Source organism: Typopeltis vanoorti, chromosome 20 (assembly GCF_054136105.1).
Source record: "Typopeltis vanoorti isolate ZY-2024b chromosome 20, IOZ_Tvanoo_1.0, whole genome shotgun sequence".
Lineage (NCBI taxonomy): Eukaryota > Metazoa > Arthropoda > Arachnida > Uropygi > Thelyphonidae > Typopeltis > Typopeltis vanoorti.
Genome location: NC_143568.1, coordinates 67,156,401 through 67,178,737, shown reverse-complemented (window position 1 = coordinate 67,178,737; position 22,337 = coordinate 67,156,401). Strand labels below are relative to the sequence as shown.

Genomic DNA, 22,337 nt, shown 5'->3' with positions numbered 1-22,337 from the left:
TAGATCTTGTACCGGCTTTAGAACTGATATATAAGTCACTAACTACCGTAGTCCTATGCCGATTTTTTTCCCCTCTCTTCTGCAATTTATTCTGCCTATAAGGATCAATAAATACACAATCAGTGCTAAAGTTTCTCTCTCTTACACTCAACCTTTTCAATATTAGTTTCCCTGCCCAATAACTTCAACCTGTTCAGAAAACAATAACTTCTTCAATCTCTTATGTCCTTCCATGTTAAGATGCAGTCCATCTCTAGCATACAACTGCCTTTTTCCTTCAAACACACTCCAAACATCAACAAACTCCAGACCTCTTTTTCTGCACATTCTTGCAATCATATCATTCATTATCATTGCTCGTCTACTTAACTCGGAATTGTCAAAACGAGGTAGCACACACACTATTCTCCCATTGACACTTTTCCTCTTCACAATATCTAATAATGTTCTTAAATCTTTTCCTACCCGATTTATACTACCTCTCAGGTCATTCGTACCCACCATAACTATCATCTTGTCTGTTTCATGCCCTCTCTTTATTGCTAAAGCCACTCTTTCTATTGTACCATCAGCCAAGCACTCCTCATGCATACCACTCTCCATACCCTTAATCATAGAATCACCATATATTTTACCACTATTAACTTCATTCAAGTTCACACTCATGGACTCATTCTCTACACTATTCAGCATGACTCTCCCAGCTTCATTACTCAAATCTCTATTACTTACCCCCCCACTCTCACTACATCTCATTTCTTCTTGGCCACTTGTGGTTTTATTATGTTGACTCCCAATCACTCCCATACTATTTATTACTGAATCATTCACCAAAGACTCACCCATATGTAATCCTGTTCTAGTTACTTCAGCTAAAGTAATCTCTATAGTCCTAATTTCTCTGTTTAACACATTAAACTCAGCTTTAACTTCCAGTATCTCCTTACCGATCACTTCCACTTCCTCATGAAGAAGATGAAGGTCATTTTTCATTTTCATAAACTCCCGCCGAAGTTCTTCCGCTACGGTCCCGATGTCAGCTTCCATTCCTAAACGCTCCAGCCTATCCCGACACTTCTCACATACGTCGACATTTTCTTTCTTTTCATTTTGCCAGACCGACCACAGATCCTTCACATTTTTCGGTGCATACATGTAGCAGTTTCCGCAACGCATCCATTGCGAAAAATCTAACGCTGAGCCAGCCTTTCGTGTAGTAGTAGAAGTCCTGCGCGCCGCTGACGTACGTTTCTTGTTGGACGCCATCTTTACACGTTGATATAGTGAAACAAACGGCAGTGAAAACACAATATATACAACACAGTTCTAAACAATAATACCACTGAAGGACACTTGTTTCTAACCGATGCACAATTTTAGCACAATTTGTGACAAAAAGCCACACTATATTTAACTTTAAAAACACGTTTTCTAGACTAGCTTAACTCGACCGCCACATTTACCAAGGACACTCAAAAATTTCCTCTAGTCGCCGACTAGACTCGAAACAAAGTCTTCCTTCGTGCGGCCAAGCGCCGTGGTTGGCAAACGCCATATCCACTGAGCTACACAGGCTCCAATATTATTTCTGGGAAAACTCCCATGTTACTCCTCTTAATAAACTATTATAATAACGGCTATTTTGCCTGCTTCAGTTTAGGAGTGCCCCTGTTTAAATGTCATTGGCTATTTACTCATGGATTCTTAGGGCATTGTGAGTGTAAATGTACCAAAAAGTATATGTAGCATAAGGAATAGAAATTTACACATACTGCAGAAAGAGGAAAAGCCGCAACACCCAGAAAAAGGTATGTGTAAATTTCTATTCCTTATGCTACATATACTTTTTGGAACATTTACACTCACAATGCCCTAAGAATCCATGAGTAAATAGCCAATGACATTTAAACAGGGGCACTCCTAAGCTGAAGCAGGCAAAATAGCCATTATTATAATAATTACTGAAGTGTATTATGCGTCTTTGCTGGATCGTTTAAATAATGAAATAAAGAAAAAACTACCACACTTGGCAAAAAAGAAGATTCCTTTTTCACCATGACAACACACCCGCTTACTCTTCTGCAATTGTGACTGCAAAATTGTTCGATTTATTCTACGAAGTCCTTTCACATCCCCCTGCTCTCCAGATTTGGCTTCCTCAGACTACTATCTGTTTCCAAACATGAAAAAATGGCTGGTTGGAAAAAGATTTTCATCAAATGATGAGGTGATTGCTGACGAAATAGTTGCCTATTTTGAAGAGTTGGACAAATCATACTATATGGATGGAATCAAAAAAACTTGAGCATCATTGGACTAAGTGTATAGACCTCAAAGGAGACTACGTTGAAAAATAAAAAATGTTTGTCCCAAAAAAATTATGTTTTCTTCATTTTTGCACGGACTTAATGGTAGACAGTTGAAAATGAAACAAATGTAGGAATTTGTTAAATTAAATTATTAATTTTATTATTGATCAAATATTATTTTTAAAATATTAACAAATAATAATTTCAAATTTAGATATTAACTTAAAAAAAAACATCAATGGGACCAAAATTATTTGAATTAGGAAGATCTGACCCAAGAGGATATCTTTACAGGAATGAATGTGATGGGTACAGTCAGGATAGAAAGAGTTGGAGGTATTATTAATGACTGCAGAGGCATTAAAACAACCAGAGCAGAACTCTGAAATGATAATGGTGGAAGTTTGAGCAATATAAGCAATGGGTTTCAGGCCATTTGGTGCAAAGTGGAGGTTAATAGGACAAAATAAATAGTTGATGCTGCCAGATGCCAACCTCATTTAAGGAGGACTGTGAACTATATAAATAGATAAATCTTATAGAGACAAGCAGGACTATCATTATATCATTATAGGTGATTTCAACTATGGGGATATAGACTGGAGGGAGGAGAAAGCATAAAGGATGAGGGAAAGAGAATTTATAGGGTAACTGACGAATAACTGCCTTAAACATAATGTGATAGAAGGGACTTGTGGTAAAAGAATAATGGATCTAGTAACAGTATCCAAGAATTTGTATATAAATTAGGTAATTTTGTCTCCAGTTGGAGAGACTGATCATACAGTTTAACTTGAAAGAGTTACAAATTGTGTGAGAGCATTAAATTAAAAAGGATATATGTGTAACTATGAGGCAGATTATGAAACATTATGAGAAAGCATGTTGACAGTGTCTTAGCATGAAAAACTGCATAACACAGAAATCAGTAGTGCATGGGAAGTGGTCAAAGAATTTCTGAATGTGCAAACAGGAAAAAAAAAAGATACATAGCTGCCTGAATTCCAAGAGTTAAGAGAACAAATTGCATGGGAGTTAAATAGATGAATTGAACTTTAAAGCAAGAACCACAAACACACACAAAAAGAAAATGTGGATTCAATACTAGGAGAAAGGGAGTGATCAGGTCCACAGCAGCATAAAAAAGAATGCTAAGAAAGTGACAGCCATGGGTGGTGAGGAAAACGCATAATCAGTTATTTATTTCAAAATCTTTGAAATGCTGTTAACCTTTCAGAAAAAGAGAAATCCAAGGGAGACAACTTTATTGCTACATGGCAAGAAACAGGAAAAATGACTATGGAAGAATAATCTTAGTGAATGTAGAAAGTAGGAGGGTGTTCTGATGCTTTAGAAATAGCTGAGCTATTAAGTTATCTCTTTAGTAAGGTGTACATCCAAGCAGATCCATTAGCTTGGATGCTGAGATGGAACTAGATGAAAGAATAGAGGTAGATGAGTTTGAAGCATTAAAGCTCTGTAGACAAGAGTCTGTAAGGACAACAGAAAACATATGCCCTCTATGAGCTAGGGTTAAGGGCAAACTAATCTGTTGATATTCCTCTTGAAGAGCCTGTGGTTATAATCCTTGGGAAATACTTCAAGGCTATTCAACAAAAAAAGTTATGCCTAATTATGACATTAAGATTACTTGAGCAGCAATGAAGATAGGAGGATAATGCAGAATTTAAAAAAATATCAAATAAGAAAAACCATTACCTTTGTATTTGTAATTGTAAATTCTCTTTTAGTATAATAAGGCTTGTTTTCTGCTGATTCAAACTTGATTTTAACATAATCACATTCCTTTTCATTTTCATCAGGCCAGTACTGTTGGCACTTTGTCTAAAAAAATACAAAAAATCTGATTATGATAAAAAAGGAAACTGTAGAAGTTATAAAATTTATTATATGTATTGATAAGAAACTATATTCTTCTTATATTCAAGAGTTATGCATACAAAGTTAATGCATGAAATATGTTCATAACTAGGTTGCTTGTATATTATTATTATTCCTATATGGGAATTGCCAGGGAGTCCAAAGACTCATTACAAGAGACCCACTGCTTTTCACAATACCAACCATATATCTCCTTAAACTCATTAATTAAAAGAGAACTGACAAATGCATCTGCAACTTATTCCATCATTCAGCACTCTTCACGCAAAAAATAATTTAGTCACTTGTTAACTACACTCTTACACAACTTTCAGGGAGTTGACCCTTGTTCTCTCCTCACCCCCCCCCCCCCCAAAAAATAATCTGCCAGTGCCTTTTATTCCCCTAAAGAAGTAGGCAAGATTTTTAGACCTATTTAGCTTTCGGAGACTGAGGGCAAAAATTAATCTCTACTGGTAAATCAGAGATAGCTGACCAAAGCCTATCACTAATTTTACATGGCATTCAGTGAAGAGAGGTGGCTGACAAGTGCTGCCATCTTGTCTCTACTCCTATCACTATATTTATTGTGTGAAACAGCATGGATTCTATGGTCACTTTTCTTGGGTTTATGTGATGAAAAACTTGAGTTTCCAGGAAAAAAAAAAAAACTTGCCCATGCAAGAGCTCAACTAATTCGGGAACTGGTCGAAGAAAGGCTTAGAAAAAGTTTCTTTAGTCGGTGACTAGAATTAAACTTGGAATGCTCTTTCTTCAGGCAGCCTAGCACTGCACACACATGCCACTTCTGTGTAATGATTGGAAAATGTCTTTACTCTGCTCTATAAAATCCCCTCAATAACTTATATTTCTATCACATTCACTCATTTCCACCTACAGTATCAACTAAACTTTGTAACCCACAAATATTTGGCATAGACCCCGAAAGAGAATTGCAAAGACCACTTACCATTTTGATCACTTGCCTCAGAATTATCTCTGAATTAAATAGCTTGGTCAGAAAAGCTGCCAATTTTCTTGCACATTCTCATAATACATGGAGTTGATATCCCTCTGATCTCACATTTAGTACTACAGTATCTTCACCTGAACTGTACACCCTTGCAGAATGATCACTCAGTAGCTCAATTTTGCCTGCTTCTGTTACTTACCCATCATTAGCATCCGTTAAATTTATCCATCCATATTTATCCACAGAGTAGGCCAATTTTCATTGGCCTGCTCTGCTAGCTTCCTCTCATTATTATTATTATTATTCATGACACCTCCAAGGAGTCCAAAGACTCATCGCGGGAGGACACCTACTGTACAACTCTCCGTCTCCACTACTACACAGTAGTAGTGGAGACGGAGACCACTACCAATCACCTACATCAATGCCATCTACTGCCCGCAACCACCACCGCCGCAAGTTTTTTTTTGTCTGTAAATTGCATGTTCTGAAGGGCCGATTTGTCTGTATGCTGGATGAAAAACCCGAGTTTCCGGGAGAAAAACCCTGCTACCTCCATATGAGATTGGCTAACTCACCTTCAATTGAAAAAGTCCATATAAAGATTCCTCCCGTCATGACGAGAATTGAACTTAGGCCTTTTCTAATCGAAGGGTGCAATGTACCGTCATTCTTCCAATTGCATTATGGAGGCACTAGTAATCATAATCAGCTTTTGCCTTCCTTACCAGACTGGTCACTACTTTTGCTGATGCCTTGTACTACTCATGAGCTTGCTGATCATTTTTCTCTTTATGTATACCCACCACAGCTTTTTCTGTAACTTCCACTTAATAATCTTATTTATCCATCTAACTCCTACCTAGTTTCTTCTCCAGACTAAGGGTATACAGTTTTACACTTTTTTCTTCAAATACCATTAGTCTGTTATAATGACTGGCTTTGTAATTCCACATACACTACTTCTTAACTGAAAATTTCACATCTGGTAATCTTTCAGGTCAAGACTACATGATCATTCTCCTAAATTAGAGAATTGCTGTTCAATTAACTCTCTGATGCAATTAACAGCTCTAGCACTCTTGAATCTCAAGCAAAACCCTCCCCTATTATATGCTGTCAAGAAATTATCTCTTATCTGCTGTATAGATTTGGTCGCTGGGTTTTCACGGTGACAAGGATATGTTGGAAAGGGTACAGAGAAGATTCACAAAGGTAGTTAGTGGTCTTTGGAATGTGGAGTACGAGGACAGATTGAGGGAATGAAAGTTGCAGAGCCTCGTGAAAAGGAGGAAGGGGGGGATATGATTCAGAAATATAAACTGGTGAGGAGTTGTTATCAGGTAGACATGAAAGAGATTTTTCATAGAATTGGAGAGGGAAGTAGAACAAGGCCATTGCTGGAAACTGTATAAGGAGGGTGTGAGCAAAGGCGTGAGAAGCAGGTTCTTTGCATGGAGGGTGGTTGGCGAGTGGAATGCATTGTCTGAGTGTGTTGTGGATGTGGACACATTGAATCAGTTTAAGATATGGTTGGATGAGCATTGTATGCAATAGTGAGTACCTCCCATGACGAGTCTCTGACTCCATGGTTTGGTTTGGTTTATAGTTTATTTGGCGCAAAATCTACAAAGGTCATACTGTGCCATATCAAAAGTTACAACATCAGCATTTACAGAAAATTGGAAACAATATCTCTATTCAAGAATCTAGTTCCACAAAGCAGCATCTATAGATAAACAGAACTGCTGCAGAGTGCACAGCAACACACAAGGTCAGAGGTTTTTACAGGTGCAAAAATAGTTAACAATATAAGTTAATACATAAAATACGAAACACTAAGCCAAGGAATGCAGTATCTACATATATGTAAAATTATAATAGATGCTTTTATAGCAATACAAAAACAGGCAAAAATAAGGGATTATTATATAATATGCATGGATGAAAATTAAATTTAGCAATGTAGTATAAACTGAATTTAGCAATACATATAAACAGAATTACTAGAAGGTACACAAATAGACAAGGTGTCCTACAGCACTACATGATTATTAGAAAAATAAAGTAAATAAGATGCATACAAAAAATGTATGTTGAGCAATGCAGTATCTACATATAAACAAAATTTCTGCAGATGTTTCAGCAGTACATAAATAGATAACAGTACAGATTAACATACGTATATACAAAACAAGTCAAGGAAAGCAGTATCTACATATACTAAGATTACAACAAACATTATTGTACTAATAATTAAAGAGTCAGAAAGGAATTATTATACAGCATATTGCATAAAATTTAAGTTTAGCATTATGGTATTTACATATTAATGAAATTACAGCAGGGTGATACAATTATATATAACAGTACATATAGATATATAACATATAGATAACAGTACAGGTTAACATATGTATATACAAAACAAGTCAACAGCATCTACATATATTAAGATTACAACAAACATTATTATATACAAAAAATTTAAGTTTAGTATTATGGTAATTATATATTAACGAAATTAGAGCAGGGTGATACAAATATACAAGATCAAGGCCTACGGTAATACATAATTGGTCAGATTTAACCTAATGAATAATGTGTATGTATAAAAGTTAAGTTAAGCAAAACAGTATTTACATATAAACAAATTTATAGTCAAATGTGTTTGTACAAATTAATTCTTTCTAAAAAATTAAAAACATCATGCAATTTGCCTGAGTCTGCTAGCATTTCCCTGAGTGTATATGACTTGGTTAGATAGGTGAAAATTTCATTCCTCTCTCGTGTAAATTTTTGACAATCTACAAATACAGAACATGATGAATAGTGAGATGTGTGTTGCATTTTTCACATATGGGAGGGTCATCAGCTCTCAGTAAATGAGAATGCATAAGGTGACTGTGACCTATGCAGAGCCTAGCAAGAACAACTGCCTCCTTCTCTTTGTACATTGACTAGAGTGCCAGTGTTTAATTTCAGGTTTAATGTTATATAATTTGTTTGTTAATGCTTCTTGCTATGTTGACTCCCACTGTGCAATTAGCTTTGATCTTATAAGCTGTCTGTAGTCTGTATATGGAACTGTCAAACAGTATGAGGAGAAGGTATGGGCTGGTTTAGCAGCTACATCTGCAGCCTCATTTCCTTTAATTCCAATGTGGCTGGGAATCCAGTAGAACTGAACATCAAAATTAAGGATTTTCATTTTGTGAAGCAGGTGTAGCACCTCATAAAGTACTGGATGTGGATTATACATAGGAGAGGAGATAGCCTGTAAAGAGCTCAATGAGTCTGTATAAATTATAATACACTTTTGGTAGCAGTTTTCTTTTATATGCATAAGTGCAAGCTGAATGGCATGTAACTCTGCTGTATAATTACTGCAGTCAGGTGGGATCTGATTTGAGATAATAATGTCGGGAAACACAGCAGCACAGCCAACAGAGGTATTAGTTCTTGAACCATCAGTATAGATTGGGTAAGAAATCAGCATGTGCTGCTCTGTGTGCATTAAATAACTGCAGGTAAATGGATGATGGAGTATAAGATTTCTGTAGCTGACAAAGTGAGAGGTTGCAGGATGGTGTGCAAACCTGCCATGGAGGAATGCTGTTATGTTTAGTGTAGCTAATGTTGTCAACATTTATGCTAACAGCTTGTACAATTTCTTTAACACGCAGACCAAAAGGATGTATAGCAGTTTGATGTATGTGATATTGGGCTTCCCAATGCAGGGAGAAGATACTATTCTCCCTGCATATAGGGAGAAGATATAACAGCTTGTACAATTTCTTTAACACGCAGACCAAAGGATGTATAGCAGTTTGATGTATGTGATATTGGGCTTCCCAATGCAGGGAGAAGATACTATTCCATTTAGGGTGATCTGGGAAAGATTTTATTTTTAGGGCGTAATTAAGAGATAACTGTTTCTGTCGAAGTGATAGAGCTGGTTCATTTGCTTCAACATAGAGACTTTGAGCGGGTGAAGTGCGAAAGGCACCAGTAGCTATCCACATACCCTGATGATGGATGGAATCCAACCATCATAGGTTACTCTGTCTTGCAGAACCATAGACTTAGGACCCATAATCCAGCTTTGAACATATAAGTGCACGATAAAGATGGAGCAATGAAGCTCGATCAGCACCCCACTCAGTAGAGGATAGAGTGCAAAGGAGGTTCAAAGTTCTTTTGCACTTCTCTCTTAGTTGACGAATGTGTGCTAGAAATGTAAGTTTTCTGTCAGAGTCCAAAAGACGGCCTGTAACTAGTGGTGTGCTGCAGGGTTCTGTTCTTGGACCACTGCTGTTTAATTTGTTCATTAACGATATAGGGAAGGATCTAAGAGGAACAGTTCATTTAACAGTTCCATTGTAAAAATTTTCCTATGTCTTGATTTTATTGACTTGTCTAGTTTTCGGGAGGTTGAGAGCTTACCTTTGTCAGATTTATATTTATCCACTGTTTTAGGGAAGTATGGACAGCCAGTGTCCATCTCTTCTTCTGGTACAGTGTTCAAAACATCAAATGTGTTAGAGTCAATTGGTATTTTTAGTTTGCTTTCAGTGGGTACCGAAGTATCCATTTTTCTTGTGCGAGTGTTTGGTGGTTTATCTTTGAGTGATGTCTCCGCCATAATTTTTTTTGACAGGTGAGTTTTCATCGAATGGGACCATTTTTGAAGTTGTCTCTGGAGTAAGGCCATAGATCTTGTGATTAATGCACTCAACAGAGAAGAACTTGTGATCGTAAAGTTGAGGTATGGTGAAATTATCAGATGGTGGAATCGACATACATGTTTGAGTTGATATTGGTACTTTTTTAATTGTTACTTTTTCAGCATAAGAGGATCGTAGAACAGGTGTAATGGTGGGCAGCTTTCTTTTTGCATCCTGATATGTTACGTTTTGTTCTGTTTTAATTTTTTGTATCTCTTTTTCATCTTTCCATTTCTGACATGTACATGAGTAAGCTGGATGATCTCCCTGACAGTTGACACATTTAGTTTTTTTTTCACAGCAAGATTTATTATCATGTTCTTTACTACCACATCCTACTTTTACAGATGTCGGAGGCCTAGGTGAATCAAAAGTAAGGATGATGTTCTTGGTTGAGACGAGGCGACCATCCCTATGTATTAGGATGTGCCTCACACCCATCACTCCTTGATCTTTAAGCTATGAACATATCTCCTCATCAGGAACATCAAGGAGATCCCATTCTGATATCACTTCTCTACTGGAATTGAGTGTTCTGTGAGGTGTTACTGCAATTTGTATTTCACCCATTGTCGTTTCTCTCAATAGTTTCTCGGAATGTTGTTTACACATTGTTTCCACAAGGATATCACCCGAACGTAATTTCTTGACAGTTTTGGTTCTAAATCTTTTTGGATAAAGGAGGATGGCATTTTCCCAATTGGTTTTTCACCTGGTGCATGAATGATTAAAAAAGGTTGGTACATTTATGTTAGTATCCGATATCTTTTGTTTCTTGCTTCTGTTTCCATATGCTGTATCTATAGTATCAGTACTTGGTTGGGATTTGTTAGGGTCCCTGAAAAGTTTGAGGATGAAGGATTTATATTTAAGGAGTTTTTAGTTTGGCACCAGAGCTCCCCCCCCCCCACTACCACAACCACAGAGCCACACATGGACACCCACTACCCAGCAAGCAAAGACTGCGCTCAGGAGTGGAACAGCAGGGCTACCCTGGATGCTATACCGGCACTGCAACAGGTCTAGGATCCACCCTGAACCATGGGGTGAGAGCCTTACTGCAACACCGTTGACCCTTGCAGGCAAACCCACTAGCCAATTGATCCTGGCTGGGCCATCCAGGACCGCCCGTCTTGCTGAAGCAGGGGCCAAAGTAGTGCAAGACTACCAGGATCCCCCTTTCCGGATGTCCATGGGTCACACCGCACAGCAAACACGGTGGCAGGATGTTGGATCCCAGTGATGATGGTCTGGAAAAAGGATAGCGAAAAAGACTCAGGAGAAGTAGAGCAAAGAATACGGGAAGAAAAGCAAAAAGAAAAAGAAAGAATGGAAAGGGCGCCAGTACAATCACTGGGAGGTCCCCTCCACCACGAACAGGTGCCCCACATGGAGGGTCTGATTCCATGGAGGTCTGGTGGTGATAATAATAAATCCGTTTCCTTTCCCCTATAGCTATTTCTTTTGTAATTGATGCCTCCATAGCGATTCCCTGCTCCTCTCCACATATTAACTACTTGTCCTTCACTTACCATGCTAATTTGCTGAGACATGCAATCCTCAGCACCAATTAACTATAAATTTCACTTTCTTGGCCTCATATGCATGCCTTCTGCATCCCCCATCTTATTAGATGTAAGAACATATAGACACTTTGAATTAAACTCTGATCATTATATGGTATTGGCAAAAATTTGATTTAAACCAAAATGGTTAAAAATAAAAAAAAAAGTGGAAAATAATTATCAACTAAGTTACAAAATTTCTTCATTACAAGATACCTATACTAGGCAACAATATCAGAAATGCACTAATATTAAAACAGAAACACCAGCCTGATTGACTGAGTGGTTAGCATATCTGCTCTCCAGTCAAGAGGCTGTGGGTTTGACTCAAACAAAGGACACGGATGTTATTGAAACATGGAACCATAATTATAAAATAAAATATAAAATAATAATAAAAAAACAAAACAGAAATCATACATGACTCGAATGACATAGAAGAGGAATGGGAAAATTTGAAACAAATCTTGATAAAAGCAACAGAAAACTTAGGAATAAAGAGTAAATGGAATAGAAAAAGATAACTACATAACTGGGATAAAGAAATAGAAATGATAAGAGTTACCAGAAATGGCTCAATTTCAATAGTAGAAGCAAAAATACAGTACAAAAGAAACAGTGCAATTACAAAACAAGAAGTATGGGCAAAAACATAGAGAGAGAGAGAGAAAGAGAGAGGTGAAACAATTTTGTAACTGAACTAGAAAAGTATATCATTAAGCCACAAACAAAAACCTATAGGATAATAAAAATAAAGAAATAAAGTTTTATACATCAAAGAATGATCTAACAGTTAATATTACGATATCAGAACTAAAAAGTACAATAAATAAGATGAAAAATAGGAAAACAGCAGGTAAACAATATCAATGTGGAACTTGACAAAAATGCAGATGAAAATTTTATTGAAAGACATTCCAAAAAAGCTTATCTTGCATAGACTCAATTTTCACTTTTAAAGATATTAATTGAAAAGGGAAGAAAATTTTGAAAGGAAAAACATGTGGACTTTATTGATTACAAAAAAGCCTTTGACAAAATTCATAGACAAAAGTTATTTAAAAATTAACCAATCCAAATATACCAAACCAACTGTTACAGTCTATTCAAGAAACAAAATAGGAGATAGAACAAATATCAGAATGGAAAGACATATCAAGTGGAGTACAGTAAGGATGTACCCTATCACATCTACTTTTTAATATATGTATAAATAAAATTATAATAATCTGGAAAGAGCATAACCCATTTATACAAATCAACTTACAAATAAAGATTAGCTACATCAAAAGATGACCTACAGAGACCAGTAAACTCATTAAATGAAATTTCAGAACAATATAATACGAGAATATCAAAAGTAAAGACAAAAATAATGGCTTTCAAAGGAGAAAACCCAATAAGAAGTAAAACAGTGATAGATAATAAAATATTAGAAGAGGTAAATACTTTCAGATACTTGGATGTGACATATCATATGAAGATGATAAAGATGTAGACGTTAAAATAGCAAATTTTGTTAAAGTAAATGTGGTCTTCTATTCTATAACTACACAGAAGAGACTGATGATTGTCATCTTTGTTAGTCTTTACTGTTTTGTCTACTACTTTGTATGTTCACACCAGAAGAAATCTTATGTAGTTAGGATGGAACATTGTGTTGTTAATTAAAATCAAATGTTATTCTGGTGTTCTGCCTTATAAGCCCTTAGTTATATATTATTATTATTATAACGGATGTCTCCATGGAGTCAGAAGACTCATCACGAGAAATCCTATATTGACACGTTAGCCATTATTTACACAATATTTATTATACCTCTCCTTAAACTAATTTGCAGATGAAGCACTCACTTTATACATTGTGAAGGATTTCTGCAAACCTCCAAACTCTTGGAAATAGCACTGGTTATCGCAATTTATAAAAAAAAGGAAATGAAGATAACCGCAATAATTATAGGGGTCTTAGTCTGCTAAATGTAGGGTATAAAATATATACAGGAATATTAAAAGAGAAACTAAACAGTATTGTAGAGGACAAACTATTTTAAGAATAGAATGGATTCCAAAAAGGCCAATCATGCATTAACTCAATTTTCACTGTAAAAATATTAATTGAAGTGAAGAGAATTTCAAAAAGAAACACATATGGCCTTCATTGATTATGAAAAAGCCTTTGATAAAATTAATAGACAAAAGTTATCGAAAATATTAACCAATCTAAATATACCAAACAGCTCTTACAGTCTATTCTATTCGAGGAATATACACAGGAAATAAAATAGTAGTCAATTAGAGCAAATATCAGAATGGAAAGACATATCAAGAAGAGTATGGCAGGGATATACCTTATCACCTCTGCTTTTTAATATATATATATATACACATAACGTGGATGTTAGGTTCCACAGAAATGGCGCGTTATATAAATCGCGTTATGCGAGACTCACATCACATAGAAAAAGTATGTTATGTTCCGAAAGCGTTTTTTTTTTAAATTATATAAACAACAATGACATATATTTTTATTTAATTCCAGTAATTTGTGTAAGTTTAAGAAAACATATAAACCATGAAACAAATGCATAGTATAAACTTATAAAATTTACAAATTGTACGTAAACTCCACTGCACATAATGCATAAATGTTTTAGGCAAAATAAAATAAAGTGCATATTTTAATCATCATCACTGTCTTCAAAACAAACATTTCGTAGGTGTTCTTTATTTACGATTGGCCGGACATCCTCATCACTTGAAATCTCTTGGACATCATTTGTATAATTCTCATTGCCTACTTCAACTGGTTTAGCTATCAAGAAGTCAGTAATAAGACCTTGCTGCAATTTACTATGCTGCAATTTTTTATTAAGTTCATAATATGGAGCTAAACAAATATCCAATTGTCTCGTGAATTTTGTGGAGCGCTCCATTGAGGGATTATTATACATAAAGTAACTTTCTAACTTTCTTGCCAAGTCCAACCCTTCTGCTAATTTCTTGAAACTTAATACTTTAACGGATTCATCACAATCAGAATCTTCGGCAGAACTTCTCCTGGCATTTGGTTTGACGTCATCTATTAATTGTACCAGTTACTTTTTATTTAAATCTGTTTCCCCATCAATTAATTCACTAATTTCGTTTTCAACCATATTGCAAATGCTCTCTCCACCAAAAATGTGTGCTACGTTTATTATACGACTTAGCTCTTCATCCACTGGAGGTACAAAATTCTGTTCCAGAATGACTTCAGGCCATATTTTTTCCCAACAAGCATTCAGTGTAGAAGGTTGTAATTCCTAAATGGACAGAGAAATAATTTTCACACAATTCAATATTGAAAGCTCTTTCCACACTTGAGGCAGTACCATGTTTAGATTATATTCCATTTTTTCGAACATTCCAAAATTAATTGGAATGTTCGACAAATATAATATGACTTAAATGTTGATATTATTCCTTGGTCGAGTGATTGAATAAGTGAAGTAGTATTAGGTGGAAAAAAAGTTATTTTAATATTCGGATGGCTTAAATTTGTTGTGTGGCCTGATACGCTATCTAAAATTAGTGCAATTTTGAAGTCGATATTCTTTTTCTTTGTGTAACTTTCTATATAGGGTACAAAACACTTGAAAACCCAATTTTTAAACATGCTAGCTGTACTGCTAAAGGGTATTTCCTCTAATATAAATTCACTGCTTATAACTACATGCGCAACAATAAACACTTTATACGGTAAACAATTCACTCTACAAAAAAAAAAAATGTACATGCCTGCTAAAGGGATTTCTCCTAATATAAATTCGATACTTATAACTGCATGCACGAAGAAGTAAAATAGTGATAATAAAATATTAGAACAAGTAAATACTTTAGAATACTTGGGATGTGACATTTCATATGGAGAGGATAAAGATATAGATGTTAAAATAGCAAATTTTGTTCAAGTAAATGACACACTTAATATATTTAAGCCATCCTTTAAGCCATATTTTTATTATAGGAGTGAAACATGGACCATAAAAAAAAAAAAAAAGAAAGAAGAATGAAAAATGTATTCAAACAGCAGAAATGAAATTTCTAAGAAAAACAACTTGATAAACCAAGTGGATCATTAAACAAATGAAGAAATTTTACAAGACCTGAATATAAAATCAATTATCCACTATATAAGTAAATATAAACAAAAATAGTTAGAACATATAAATCAAATGGACAATAACAGACTGCCAAAAATAGTATACAGATATAAAATAAATAGAAAAAAAAAAGAATTGGAAGATCAAGAAAGCAATGGCATTAGACTGGAAGAAGGTCACTTGGTCTAAAATTCATGATAAGAAGAAGACTCTTCAGTGCAATTAGTTATCATCAGAGATATATAAAAATATCCTAAATGATAAAAATATTCTAATTCAGAGTAATTCTCTGGGTCAGAATTAGAATTAGAATTAAAATATATTTATTGTGCAGTCAGTGATGATCACTGTTATTTTTCTGTACTTTTCTAAAATTTTCTAATAAAATAAAATCCTTTTATAAGACAAATGACAGTCAATTAAGTAAAATAAATATTTACATATTTTACTATAATTTTTGATAATTTTAACATTATAGCATCGATTACTCATATGAATCAGACAACATATTAAACATATACTCTTTATTTTGAAAATAAGTTTTACGTGGTTAAGAGTGTAATGGAGGTTTGACATGTTACACATCAATAAGAGATCTCAGAAAGTTCTGTTCGAGATGTTTTGACAGCAATACAACTTTTGATTCTTTGAAGCTCCTTAACAGTACGTATCTTTCAAATATGGCATAGAGAGGGGGGGGGGGGTGATCAGTTAATTTGATGGTGTTGTGCAAACAAATGTGAGAGGTGAGACCAATTTTATCTTTCTTTTGTATTCAATATTGCCAAGGTGTTCTTTTTTTGTGGATTTTAGTTTTGAAAAACACAAAATTCTGTACTATCTAAGCCAGTCTGAAAGCAGTTCTACCATTGACTTGTTTTAAAAACTGAGATATTTCTAGAAACACTGTAAATGTAGATCTGACTTCAGAGAGTACATATGTAGGTTTATCAAAGAACAATATTTTGTTTAAGACAAAATAGCAAGAAAACATGAGAATAACAATGAATAAAATATTAAACTTTATTTGAAATATTAAAGATATTTCAAACCAAAAAATTACAGGTCATCAAGTGAAATACAAGGTAGAACACAAACAACGGATCATTCAAATCAGAGCCACATTGTGGTGTAAATAAAGCAGTGCAAGTGGTTAACAGAAGTAATAAAAAATAAATTAATTAAAACAGCAATCTGCTCACCACCTTCTCAAGAACTGGAATGATAAAAAGTATTTTACATCATGCTCAACTGTATGCTCGAAACCACAACAGCTAAGGCAAGAATTTCTGGATATGAAGTGCATGATGCAAACAGAATGGCTTCTCAGAACGAATTATATATGTCTTTGATTCCTATATGTTGACTTCAAGCAACCATTAAACAATATTTAGAGTTCTGATCCCATACATTTCTGGCATCTCGAGGATTCTTGAGATGCTAGAATAAGCAACTAATCTCAAGAATCCTTAAAAAACATAATCTGGTGGTTAGGTTTAATTCCATTCAGTGAACTTTCCTCTTAATTTCCATCTTCTGAAGATAAATGATCTCTTCTTTTGCTAGACATCTACCAAGTTCTGTGTGACTGTCACCTGTCCTACTTTGGCTTCCAAAAAACTGGAATTTCTGTGGGAATAAAAAGAGTATAGATGTACTAATCTTACATTGTTAATAAGAAAGCTGAGAAATCTGGCTTAGCAAAATATGGAATTGATATCAATCACAATATCCACTGGTCTGAAACACTCTTACTCCATTAGTGCTGCCACAAGTTCAAATGCTTGTTTAAAGAAAGAGAGAGAGAGAGAGAGCATGTTCAAACTTGAATCAGAGTGACTGCCTCACCTTATTTCATATATAGTACACATGCTATGTACTATACTGATGGAAATGAACTGCAAGAAGTTGATGACACAAGGGACTTAGGGGTGATTTGGACAGAGAACTGAAGTTTCGACAGCATATTGCAAAGGTGGCCAAAACAGCACATCAAATTACATGGTTGTTGAAGAACATACTGGCAAGAAGTGATAGGGAAGTTATTGTTTAATTATATGGCTTTAATAAGGCCACATCTGAACTACTGCATGCAGATTTGGACACCCCCCCTGATTCTGTGGAGATGAAGAAGTGGTGGAGAGGATCCAGAGGCAAGTAACAAACATTGTGGCAGGTCTATTTAATGCTCCTATAAGAATAGATTGATGGTCTGTGGGCATCAGAAACTAGCAGATGGACAAAAAAGAGGAGACATGATAGAATAAAAGCATATAGTTATTAAAGGAGTTTTATAGGATTGACACTGAAGATTTTTTCAGTACATTACAGGGGAGAGAACAAGGGGTTACCAGTGGAAATTGTGTAAGAGTGTGGTTAGCAAGGGTGTTAGGAGTAGATTTTTTACTTGGAGAGTGGTGCATGTGTGCAATGCATTGCCAGAGGTGGTTGTGAGTGCTTTATCTGTGAATGAGTTTAAGGAGAGATAAGTATTGTGAAAATAATGGCTAGCATGTCAATATAGGATTTCTTGTGATGAGTCTTCTGACTCCATGGAGACACCCATTATAATAATAATATAACTAAGAACTTACAAGGCAGAACACCAGAATAACATTTGATTTTAATTAACAACACTGCATTTCATCCTAACTGCACAGGATTTCTTCTGGTGTGAACATACAATTGAGTGGACAAAACAGTAAAGACTAACAAAGGTGACAACTCTTCTATAACTAATTTGCTATTTTAACATCCGTATCTTTATCATCTTCACGTGATATGTCACAGCAAATATCTGAAAGTATTTACTTGTTCTAATATTTTATTATCTATCACTGTTTTACTTCTTATTGGGTTTTCTCCTTTGAAAGCCATTATTTTTGTCTTTACTTTTGATATTCTCATATTATATTGTTCTGAAATTTCATTTAATGAGTTTACTGATCTCTGTAGATCATCTTTTGATACAGCCAATCTTTATTTGTAGGTTTATTTGTATACTAAATGTGTTATGCTCTTTCCAGATTGTTATAATTTTATATATATATTTTAAAATTAGAGGTGATAGGGTACATCCTTGCCATTTCTTGAATGATTGTAACAGCTGGTTTGGTACATTTGGATCGGTTAATTTTTAAATAACTTTTATCTATGAATTTTATCAAAGGCTTTTTTTTTTGTGATCAACGAACGCCACATGTCTTTCTTTTTAAAATTTTCTTCTTTTTTTTTAATTATTATTATTATTATTTTATTATTATTTGACACCTCCAGGGAATCCATAGACTCATTGAGGGAGGTCACCTGCTCTACAACTTTGTCTCCACCAACCGACCGCAACCACACCAAAGCTATCTACCGCCGATCGCACCACCACTAGTATTTCCACAGACAATCACAAACATCCATGCCCACGGCAGGATTTGAACCCACAGCCTTTTAGCGGGAGAGCGAATTTGATGACCACTCGACCAGCCATGCTGGCAAAAAAATTTGCTCCCTCGAGACAAAAATCTTAAGAGAACAAAACTCAACCTCTCAAAACTCAGTGTCCCGGGGGGGTAACAGCAACAGCTGAGCCTCAGATTTTTTTTTATTAATATTTTTAGAGTAAAAATTGAGTCTATGCAAGATCAGCCTTTTTGTAATTCATTCTGTTTTTCTAGTAGTTTCTACCTCTTTTCTTTCTTTTTTATATAAATTGGGATAACCAATGCTCTTTTCCAAGAGTTTGGAGTTTTTCAGAAATGCAGACCATGTTAAAGAATTTTAGAAATAAGAGTGAAGACAGTATAGGACAGGTGTTAATTCTGGAACTCAATTTTTAAATACTTTTCAGAGAGGTGTCATCGACACTAAAGGACTTTTTTTTTAGCTATCTAAGTTATTTAACATTCTTCAGATGTATTTCTGTAAGAAAACAATATGAGATGCTTAATTTGCTGTTTCTGGTATGGCAGAAGGTAACTTGTAATGTAGAGCTGAAGGAGAAGAATGATGCCAGAAGGTAATTAAAAGTTTCAACTGCATTTTTGTCGAATTTCATGTTTATATTGTTTACCTGGTTTTTTCCTATTTTTCATCTTATTTATTGTACTTTTTAGTTCTGATATCATAATATTTACTGTTAGATGATTCTTTGTTGTATAAAATTTTACTTCTTTATTATCATTAGTCCAGATATTTTGAAAATAAGTTACCTTTTCTTTTATTTCTTTGTTCCTGTATTTTAGGTTTTTGATATAAGTTTTTTTTCCTCCCTCCCATTATTCTCATTTTGCAATTGCACTGTTTCTTTTGTAATCTATTTTTGCTTCTACTATCGTGAAATTGAGCCATTTCTGGTAACCCTTTTTTCGTTTTTATTATCGTTTCTATTTCTTTGTCACAGTTGTGTAGTTCTCTTTCTCTGTTCCATTTACTCTTTATTCCAAGGAATTCTATTGTTGCTTTTATTAGGATTTGTTTAAAAATTTCCCATTCCTCTTCTTATGTCATTTGATTTATGTATGGTTTCTGTTTCAATATCAGTGCATTTCTGATATTGTTGCTTAGTAGGGATCTTGCAATGAATAAATTTTGTAACTTAGTTGATAATTATTTTCCATTTTTTTATTTTTAACCATTTTGGTTGAAATCAAACTTTTGCTAATACCATATAATGATCAGAATTTAATTCAAAGTGTTGTTATGTTCTTACATCTAGTATTTACTCAGCTAACTTAAAATTTGCAATAAAGTAGTCAATAACTGACTTACACTCTCTGGCTGACCATGTATATTTATTATTATTATTATTAGACACCTCCAGGAAGTCCAAAGATTCATCGAAGGAGGGCACCTGCTCTAAAGGTCTCTCTCCACCAACTGACCTCAACTACACCAATGCCATCTACCAACGACGACTACCATTTGTATTTCCACAGACAATCACAAACATCTATGCCCACGGCAGGATTCGAACCCACAGCCTTTTGGCTGGAGAGCGGATACGCTAACCACTCGGCCAGCCAGGCTGGCCGGCCAAGTGGTTAGTTATGTATTTCTTTATGTTCAAATACCGAGTTCATTATTTTCATATTATTATAAATGATGTAATCTTGCAGTTTATGTCCATTTTGATTACATACACCCTCTGTCCAAAAAGAAACTGAACTTTTCGAAAATAGAAAAAATTTGTGGCGCCACCTGTTGTATCTTTTTGTTGTCAAAAGCGGCAACCTTCATTAGTGTTGTGTCAACTGTTTATGACATTTGTTTCATTAGAAGCCGAGTTACAGTGCCAAGAGTGACAGAAACTTTTACCAAGCTCAAAAGTTTTTTTTGAAGCATCAAATGCTTCTAAAAGCATACAGTGATGAATGCTTAGCCCGTACTCAAGTTTACGAGTGGTTTAAGTGATTTCAAAGTGGTCGTGAGAAGCTTGAGGATGATGAAAAGCCGGGCCGTCCAAAAAATGGACTGAGCAAAGTTAACATCCAAAAAGTGCGTGATTTCATCAAAGAAAACCCGAAATCATCTGTGAGATTGATTGAAGATGAATTGAGGATTCCAAACTCAACTGTGCACAACATTTTGACTGAGAGTTTGGTCCTTTGTAAATTGAATTCACGATTTGTTCCCCACAAGTTGACCAACGACCAAAAAATGTATCGAATTGAACACTGCAAGGATATCATTAAAACACCTCGTAAGGACTGAAACTTCCTTGCTGACGAAACATGGCGTTTAGAGTATGAGCCTGAAACAAAGCGCCAGAGTGCTGAGTGGAGACCATCAGAAGAGGGGCATCCGAAAAAAAAAAAAAAAAAAAAAAAAAAAGTCGCTTGGAGAAGTCAAGAGTAAAGATAATGCTGATTTGTTTCTACGATTCCAAGGGCATTATCCACAAAAAATTTGTTCCACCTGGCCATACGGTCAATGGTGAGATTTATCTCAAAGTTTTGAAGCGATTGATAGCGAGAATTCGTCACGTGCGGCATGATTATCGTGACAACCGACCGTTCGTCAAAACACACTGTCACTTTTGGTTGCCACTTTTGACAACAAAAAGATACAACAGGTGACACTACTAGTTTCTTCTATTTTCGAAAAATTTGGTTTCTTTTTGGACGTGTATATTGGAGGGTGTATATCTTCACCAAATTGTTTTTCTTGTTTTCTATTCTGGCATTTAAATCCCCTGCTAGTAGTAAATAGTCTGTTTTATTTGTTTTATCTACGACTTTCTATAGTTCTTTGTAAAAAAAACTTTTACTGTCTTCTTCTTCTTTCCTCTCTTCTGGCCTGAGTATTACTATGTGACCTCTTAATGTCTGACTTCTTAAGTCCGGTAATTATAACATACACATAATATACAATATTGTTCTTCACTCCACTGTTTTTACTCTGCTATAGATTTGTATACAGTTATTTGTTTCTTTGGTACCCTTTTGCTTTTTTCTTTCTTTTGGTTATTATGCATATCTATACATTGGCTTGGTTTAGTTATTCATCAAGTTCCTCTTCTTTGTGTGCAATGCTCCTTTCATTCCAACTTGCAATTATCATTATATGTTTCTTCTTCCAATTTCATTTACCTTTTACTAAATTTTGATTGTTTCTCTTATAGTCCACCTGGCTTTTCTTTGGCTGACACTTGAAAGGATATCAAATTTCTCCAGGACAAGTTGCTAGCCTTTTGCTAGTAACTAGTCCTGGGGAAAATACCCCCCCCCCCCTCATTTTTTTCCCTTATC

General features: G+C 35.0%; 1 protein-coding gene across 1 annotated transcript in view; it reads right to left on the bottom strand.

Annotated features, from left to right (window-relative positions):
- Positions 1 to 22,337, bottom strand: part of LOC150095530 (receptor-type tyrosine-protein phosphatase epsilon-like) — an 858,461-nt gene that overhangs the window by 50,956 nt on the left and 785,168 nt on the right. Inside the window, exon 22 of the mRNA XM_090410701.1 lies at positions 4,029 to 4,154. Within this exon, the coding sequence (XP_090266827.1) occupies positions 4,029 to 4,154 (126 nt within the window). The remainder of the gene's footprint in view (positions 1 to 4,028; positions 4,155 to 22,337) is intronic.